This window comes from Crinia signifera, chromosome 1, assembly GCF_055691185.1.
Source record: "Crinia signifera chromosome 1, ASM5569118v1, whole genome shotgun sequence".
Lineage (NCBI taxonomy): Eukaryota > Metazoa > Chordata > Amphibia > Anura > Myobatrachidae > Crinia > Crinia signifera.
Genome location: NC_139217.1, coordinates 226,411,860 through 226,420,930, shown reverse-complemented (window position 1 = coordinate 226,420,930; position 9,071 = coordinate 226,411,860). Strand labels below are relative to the sequence as shown.

The following is a 9,071-nucleotide window of genomic DNA, read 5'->3' as shown; positions in this document are numbered from 1 at the left end:
TGGCCAATATGGCCATTTCACATTGGATATGTGTTAAAAAAAAATGTTTCATGGCCCCCCACCACCGTTAACGCCACCCCGCTATTGACGCCAACCCGAAGCGTGGAGAGCGCAGCGAGCCCGCGAGGGGCGGCGGTACGCGTCCTCCGACCTTTTCATACCCCTACTATCCACGTCAGCGTGGAGTTGAGAATAGAATAGTGTGGCGAGCGTAGCGAGCCACCGTGCCCGAAGCGTGGCGAGCGCAGCAAGCCCCGCGAGGGGACGCGGATACCTTCACAGGTATCCGCGTCCCCTTGCGGGCTTCACAGGTGTCCGCGTCCGCTCGCCTCGCTGCGCTCGCCACACTATTCTATTCTCAACTCCACGCCGACGTGGATAGTAGGGGTATGAAAAGGTCGGAGGACGCGTACCGCCGCCGCTCGCCACGCTTCGGGTTGGCGTCAATAACGGGGTGGCGTTAATGGTGGTGGGGGGCCATGAAACTTTTTTTTAAAAACATATCCAATGTGAAATGGCCATATTGGCCAATTTCACATTGTCATTTTATTTTAACATTGCTGTCTATGGGAAATCGGGTCCATCGCGTCTTTTAACATTACTGTCTATGGGAAATCGTGGGCATCGCATCGCGGCCCCTTATAACGGCCACGACCGACGCGATGCCCCCGATTTCGGGCGCGATGAAAAAATCGGCAGCCCGGATAACTCACAAGTACCTATCTATATCTATCTATATCTATATAGATATATACATACATGCATACATACACGTATTTACACCTTCACAAAGGAGCATCTAATTCCTGAAACTTTGGCATGGCCCCTTTTTAAATATACCTTATTTTGAAAAAGTCTCCCAGTGTTGCTTATTGTATTGAATGCGGAAATATGTATCATTGTAAATTTAACATTGCCCCTAGGGAAGCCAGAAGGAGTTGCTAATATTTTCTTATTACATTATTAGTAAGCAAAATAAAAAATAAATATACCAGTGGTCAGTTGCAATTGTACTTTTTAGTTAACAGATAATGGTTTCTCTTGCCAATTATTTTGTGAACATACCTTTTAGAAAAGAAATATGAATTCACTGAAAGCGCACAGGTAAATGGCAAGAGTTTTAATTATATATAAACTATAAATCAATTTTATGCAGTCAAACCTATAAATAGACTTAAGCTGGGTATACACTAGTAGGGCACATAGTCTAGTGCTCGGGTAGCCAACTCCAATCCTCAAGAGCTACCAACAGTTAATGCTTTCCAGATCTCCTCACAGAATCACAAGTGAAGTAATTAGTTCCACCTGTGGATCTTTGAAAATGTGTCAGCTAGAAATGAGTGCACCTTTGCAGCAGCTAGGTTGTCTGGAAAATGTGAACTGTTGGTAGCTCTCGAGGATCGTAGTTGGCTACCACTGGTCTAGTGTGTACCTGGTATGTCACTGATTATGCATGCTCCCATGCGGTCAGTCAGATCCTCATGCCCTTGGTAATGATGGCTCCCCCTACATTCAATGTCCTTGGATACACACATTGGGGCTTATTCTGGTTCACTCGCAAAGGCAAATTCACTCAGATGGACAAAAGCATGTGCACTACAGGTGGGGCTGATGTAACATGTGCAGAGAGAGATAGATTTGTCTGTTATTTTGTTTCTGTGCAGGGTAAATACTGATTATTATTTTTACACTGCAATATAGATATCAGTTTGAAGTACACCCCACCCAAATCTAACTCTCTTTGCACATGTTACATCTGCCCCACCTGCATTGCACATGGTTTTGTTCATTAGAGAGTGAATTTGCCTTAGTGAGTAAATTTGCCTTTGCGAGTGAACCAGAATAACCCCCATTGTGTAGTGTGTGTACCCAGTGTAATTGTTTAAAAACAGCTGTGGTCACCTTTTAGCCTCCTAAGTTAGTGGAGGTAATGAATGAAGATGATTTTAACTGCTTTTCAGTGATTCTCTAGCACAGATCGCCAAACTGTCTTCTTGATACTTACTTCAAAAGCCGGTAGTTAATGCATTGTAATCCCCAATTTCATCGTAATGTGGTTTGTACAACTTTAACCTGCTGTTTGTGTTTCTGAACATATTGCTTTAATGCAATCGGGGATACAGAAGTAGTGATAACTTCGCTAAGCAATGTGCCCTGTTAAAATGTCATGTCAGGGCTAAGTAAATTAAAAAATAGCTGAAATATATGGGCCACCACTGATTTAATAGAGATATTTATTAGATACAGTAATAGACAATTTTGTAATCCCCCTCAATTGTAAAATTTCCTCTCTTTGTAAACTTGTTTCCACTGTATATACTAAGTTGTTTCAGCTAATCATAACCCTGTACACATGTGTCTTTCTACTGTTTATTGTCAAGTACAGCACAGAGCAAGTTACAAATAATTAACGTGATTAAGGAGAAGAGAGACATTTTATTTTGGCTGCAAAAATGTATGTAAACCTGCCAGGAACCCATGTTGCAGCAAGCAGGGTACATATAGGGATGTTATCTGTTAATGAATGAGCCTACAATTAAAATTACTGAGAGACAATTATTTACAAAAGAACAAATATGACATCACCATCATTAACTACTCTACAATTAGCTCTAAACAATCAGCTAAAAAAGAAATTACTAAAGCAAATGCCTAAAAGGTTAAACACTTATACTGTACATTGTTATTAAAATCCAAATTGTCACATTTGAATACCTTTAAATTAACAAACAAGCTATTTTCTTCATTTGACTGAAATATGGTGGATTATATCAATCCTGTAAAGACAAGTATATGTAACATACATGTTTATTATGTTGAGATACTATTGTATATTTATTGTAGGTCTATAGAATCAAATAATATTGCCCTCCCTTTATACTTGTTTCTTCACCCTCCATCCCTTGGCAAATGCCACTCATTATTAAGAGGGGGAGGTGACCCTTTAATAAAGTCCTGTAATCCCCCTTCGGCTGCTGAATCTTCCTTCAGTCCTGTGGACATCTGTGAAGATTTCACCAAGATTCCCTCTCCTTCGTGATCTTCCTCTGACTGAAGCTGGCCCCCCTTCCCAGCCACCACACTTAAGTCTCCAAAGCCTGGAGGATCTTATTTTGGGGCTGATCTGTTTGTTTGCTTGCAGTTAAGTGCAGATGGAAGAGACGCTGCCAGGTAACCTAGCCCACTGAAGCAGGAGCTCAATACAAAGGTAGTTTCAGCTAAATGAGTTCTAAATGTGTGATAGTCCTTCATTTGTTTAAAACTAAACTGCAAGGGAGAAATATTCATTTCCATGTTGTGTGAGAACTACAGTAATAGTATTTAGTGTAGTGACCTTTCTACGTCTATAGATGTGTAAGATAACAGTTTTAATTTGCAAATATCAATTTTACTCTAGTTTCATACACCTTTTTGTATTTAGAGAATACAATAGTTTGTAAATAGCATTTATGTAGATTTCAAATTAAAATTGACCAAAAGCAAAAAAATCAGTAAGGATAAACCGTGGTGGTGTTATATATTTAAGAACATGAACTTGGTGTTAGCATTTTGGTATAGTCATTTAAAAATCGTTTGTAGCATTGGTACAACTGGTCTTTGACACATGGATAGTTTTGCATATAGCAAATCTTGAGTGGAATACAACTGAAACATAATTCCCTCTGAGAACTGTTCTTAACGTAGCATCTGCCATGGGAAATCAGGACATGTGGACTATGCAGTAATGGGCAAAGAGCAATACTTTCAGGAGAATATTTTTATTGTTAAATTTATTATAATAATAGTTAAGAATCAATTATCTAACCCAGTGACATTCACAAATTAATTATAATAATGTCACAGCAAATTAGTAAACATTTTCTGGCAAATTTGTAAAAGTGGTCTTCATTAGAATTACAGAGGACCTAAGATGAGGAATGTGTATTAGGTATTTAGTTGTATTTTTTGCATTCCTCATTAGAACAGCTTTGATTAGTATCGAACAAAAAATGTCCATGTATGTATTAACATTTTTATTTGTTCTGCTATAAGATTGAACAAAATGATAAATTGTCAACTTTAAAGTGGTCTTTTACCGAAGGCGGCAGTTTAGAGTCACAGGTGGGGAAAGCTTACTGTATGGTTACATTTTTGCCACCACAACACTATTACTGCTATAAAACCAGTTGTGAATGCCATTTTAAGTCTATGTGACTGATAATTGCATATTCCACTGCTTATAACACTTCCTAGACATACTTACAGCTCAATCATACCAAAAACTTTGTTTGAAAAAATGAAGAGTCTGAGGAGTATCTTATGAGATCTATAGGGGGGCATTAACATTTCAAATGAATGAAAACACACCAAAATATTGATCTAAAACCTTTTCTATGGTCTAATTCAGTTGTGTAATATATAATCAAAGCAGAAATATTATATGTATATATAACAAAATACGGTTACGTGTGCAATACAACAACTACAAAACATTAAAAATGTGAGCTTCAAATCAAATTTCAAAATGGCATACTACAGCTACAGAACATATATTACATGTATGGTTTTCTAGTAGTCTTGTTCCATATAAGACCAATGTTACATGGTACGCAGTCTGCAATATTAGTCTTACTTTATATATTAAAAAGATCTGATAACTGCATATACAGTTTAATGGTCTATATTAGCAGCAATTATAGGTTTCTTTCTATATACAAAACATAGGTGGTCAGGTTTTACTTGAAGGAGATCAAATCCCAACCAGCTTATATATTTTAGCTGAAAATCAGGTTTTGCTCAGCTTTACCCCACTGATCTTTGCGGAGGTGTCTTCTTCTGGAAACTATGTTGTAGTTTATAAAGTTGTGACAAGATAGAAACCCTGCTAATCTCTCACCAGTACAGCAGATCTTGGGATAAGAAGCTTAGCTGGAGAACCATAAGCAAATAGCAGAATGAGTTGTGCCACTGTATCCCCATCCTACCTCAAATTAGGGACACACAGGAGCAGATTTGGTCTTGAGCATGTGGGCTATTTCATGTCATTTACTACAAGTGTCTGAGGTCTTATTTAATAGAAAACAAACAAACAGTCTTAATCTTCAGCTGAGGAAAATTTGTTTGAGCTAGTAGCAACAATGGATGGTGGGGAGAAAGAGGAGGAAAATATTTTTTATTAAATGACACCATGCTGTTTTACCAGTGTATTACTGTTGCATGAACCTCCTGAAAATCATCCCTGGCATGCACACTGTGCGATATGAAAGCATATAGTGCATATCGGTACATATCGCACCATACAGCTTTCCCTATCGCAAGAAAAACAAATAGACTGTGCAGCTCAATTTTGTTTAGAAGCTGTACAATCTAGTATGAGCTATTCCTAGAATAGTCAAAATCATACCGTGTATATGCACCTTTAGTTAAGGTATACAGATGTCAACTTTATTTTCAGTTAGGTTTACATGTTGTTTCATAGTATAACAATATTAGCAAAGTCATTGCTATAAATAATTGCATTTCTTAATATAGTACATCATGATAAGGGTTTATGAACTCTTGCAGAACAGCTGCCTAGCTCTTCGGAAACTTATTTGCACCTTTGTCCTCGCAGCACCCAGGATGTTCCTAGATAAATGTGAAGGAGACCTGTGTGACCTAAGGGAAGGCGATACACCAACGTCATGTCCTCCAGAAGGGGAAGATGAACTTCCCAAAAAGAAGCATCGCAGAAACCGTACAACCTTCACCACCTATCAACTTCATGAATTAGAACGTGCATTTGAGCACTCTCACTACCCAGATGTATACAGCCGAGAGGAGCTTGCCATGAAGGTTAGCCTGCCAGAGGTTAGAGTACAGGTGAGACCAGTCTTCCATTTTTAATCATGTATTGATTTTCTCACATGCAAATTTCAAACCGTGTTCGCTAACATATATATGTCCTTGAATACCAATATGATAGCATATGTAAAGTGTTTTAGTTCAACACATGGGGTCATTGTTGGTATTTTGCTGTTACAATTTAGATTTGTAAAATAAAAATATTCATTCAGGTTTTGTTTCTGAGTGGCAAATATCTGAATTAGTAATATTATGGTAGAAAGATGGGTACTTGTGTATTATCACGGCGCCCACGACGTTCATCTTTGTACATCGCATGCAATATAACCGCATGCAATCCGATTTTTAATTGTACAAGCACCCTAATTGGTGCTTTCAATGTTAAATGCACCCCCATTGTCAACGCCACCCCCACTATCAACGCCAACCCGAAGCATGGCAAACGCAGCAAGGGTGGCGGTACGTGTCCTCCGACCTTTTCATACCCCCACTATCCACGTCTCCGTGGAGTTGTTTCTAGATAGTGTGGTGAGCCCGAAGTGTGAAGAGCACATTGAGGGGACGCGGATGACTTCACACGTATTCCGCTGCGCTCGCCATGCTTCGGGCTCGGTGGCTCGCCACACTATCTGGCATGCGATGCGATATTTAATTGTACATTTTTCCGTTTTGACGGGAAAATCGAATGCCATCGCATACCTTATTTAGTGGTATGCGATGCGATGGGCACCGTGATAATACACAAGTACCGAAAGATGTATTTTTCATTTTGTAAACACATTTACAATAGATTCAATATAAACAAGATCTAATAACTGGTCAATAAGGTATTTGAATAATTCTGCCTGGATGTATTGCTATAGGTTGGCAATGATCTATAGCTTTTCAAGGATCGTTTAGCATCACAGACTAACTTAACTAAAAATGCGCAGTTTTGTCCATACTAGATGCAAATATTTCACTATGTTTAATGATCTTTTGGCCGGAATTGAGTAATGCCCTGACATCTATGTAATGTGCACTAATAAATGGTCATTAGAAAATATGGGGGATGTCATGAATGGTTATTTATAAATGGCCAAGCAGTAAAAGGGGTATGCCTTAATTTCAGGATCAAGTGTTGTCTTTTCTAATTTTTATAAGACACAAGTGATTGTGGTTGCACTACTGCCTCACAGCACTGGGTGGCCTTGGCTTAAATCCTGCCAAGATGCTATCTATGTTCTCAGATGGTCAATCTAGTTTTCTCAACCCCAATAAAAATAATAATAATTATTATTATTAGGCTGTGTGTGTGTGTGTGTACGCATTTGTATTACAGCTAAAAAGACAGAATTGTTTGCATCTGTTCACTTAAAATAATATTTTAATCATAAATTGATTTGATTTGCATAAAACGAGCAGGATACCTGTCACAAAAATAGCACAAATAATATTAAAAAGAAACCAAGTAGAACAAAGCTGGACTTTAAATTAATACAAAATAAGTAAAAAAAGTTTTCTTCCAATAGTAGCCACAATGTAATCATTCATTCCAGCTGATTTATCTTTCATACAAAATGTTCAAAATCAATTAGATTTACAGTATTTATCACCACCCACCTGGTATTGAAGCTGCACCTACTGTATAGCAATTTAGTGTGCCAAGCTCTAAAACACACAAAAACAATGCTTGCTAAGCAAATTTATTGAATGCAGCTGTGCAAGTAAACTTGCAGTTTATAGAAGTATTTTATTTAGCCATTTCTTCTAAGTTGGATTGTTTTAAAGAAGCATACGTATCTTAATTGTTTTTCCACGAAAGGTTGCTTCCACTTCAACACCCACATACTGTTCAATATACCCTTTGCCCCTCCCTTTTCATTACTCTATATACTCTGCTACCCTACTTCTACTAATCCATAAACTGAACTATCCAATTAGTGGGCACCTCGAGCCGTTAATGGAATCACCATTATCTGGGATCTGGTTTTGGGAACGCTAATTGCACTTATCCTAATGCTAGAGATTTCTCACTCTCCCTCCATAACACCTGCCATTGTACACATTTATAGAATGCACCTCCTACTTTTGGAATACCCATATTTCTTTATTGATGCAGGTTTGGTTCCAGAACAGAAGGGCAAAATGGAGGCGACAGGAGAAGTTGGAGTCTTCTTCTGCCAAAGTTCATGACTCTCCACTCTTCTCATTTTCACGGACACCAATAACTACTAGTGTCGGGCCATTAAGCTCCTCTTTGCCACTGGATCCATGGCTTACTTCCCCCATCTCTGCAGCCACCACCGTCCACAGCATGCCAGGATTTATGACTCCTTCACAAAACCTACAATCACCTTACGCAGGTCATACCTTCCTCAACAGTGCACCACCAATGACATCTATACAACCTCTAAGCAGTGGCCCTTACCAGTGCATGGGAGGTTTTGTGGACAAGTTTCCTCTAGAGGAGTTAGACCAAAGAAGCTCCAGCATTGCTGCTCTTCGCATGAAGGCTAAAGAGCACATTCAGACCATAGATAAGACCTGGCAACCAATTTGACCTGTAACTGCATATTTGTATTGAATACTGAAATGAAGATCTTAACTTAAGAACAAGTGCACATGAATATTGAAATCAGACAACTGTTTGATGGTGACTGGATTCCAAAAATAAATGATAACGTTCTTTAGTGTCAGGTATCAATGCCAACAGATCAAACTTACAGAAGGGGTTTATGGTGCTTCTACATTCCAAAGAGACAACAAGACCACATACAATTAAAATGATAGATTCATAAAACAAAAATCAGTTTGCCTTTTTTTCTTTTAAATAAAGAAAATAATCAGTTAAACAAATTTCCAATGTAGAGTTTGCTGAATGTTAGACTCTTATAGATCATCCACTTTCACAATGAGCTCAAAATGTAAAAGCAAAGCTGTAAATGTATTTTGTCAGTGTTGTCTCTTCAGGATAATGAATGATATAGTCACAGAATAAGATTAATCTACAGGTGCATTTTTCAAGTTATGAAAAACATTTTAGCATAAGCATCCATAGTGGCCTTAATGCAAAGGTTTTCATTCTGTATAATTTCTGTAATATAGCATTCTTTCTGACATTACAATAAACTAATGCAAACTGCAGCTTTAATTAAAAAGAACACCCAAGCTGTGCAATCACTCAACATGCATGAGTGCCCTACAGATTGCATATTCTCTGCCTGTCATTAAAGATTTGGTCTGCAATCAGTTTGTAACAGAGGGGG

General features: G+C 38.3%; 1 protein-coding gene across 1 annotated transcript; it reads left to right on the top strand.

Moving 5' to 3' along the window:
- The first annotated feature begins 3,153 nt into the window (after positions 1 to 3,153).
- On the top strand, positions 3,154 to 8,810 carry RAX2 (retina and anterior neural fold homeobox 2). Its single transcript, XM_083179347.1, has 3 exons — positions 3,154 to 3,208; positions 5,594 to 5,841; positions 7,925 to 8,810. Exons 2-3 carry the CDS (start codon positions 5,602 to 5,604, stop codon positions 8,363 to 8,365), a joined length of 681 nt encoding a protein of 226 aa, XP_083035473.1. The 5' UTR covers positions 3,154 to 3,208; positions 5,594 to 5,601; the 3' UTR covers positions 8,366 to 8,810.
- Positions 8,811 to 9,071: the final 261 nt, after the last annotated feature.

Bases quoted from the DNA above. Each gene is read 5' to 3' on its own strand.
- RAX2 (XM_083179347.1), top strand. From the start codon at position 5,602: ATGTTCCTAGATAAATGTGAAGGAGACCTGTGTGACCTAAGGGAAGGC. The intron at 5,842-7,924 runs GTGAGACCAGTC...TTATTGATGCAG, and splicing joins TGCCAGAGGTTAGAGTACAG to GTTTGGTTCCAGAACAGAAG.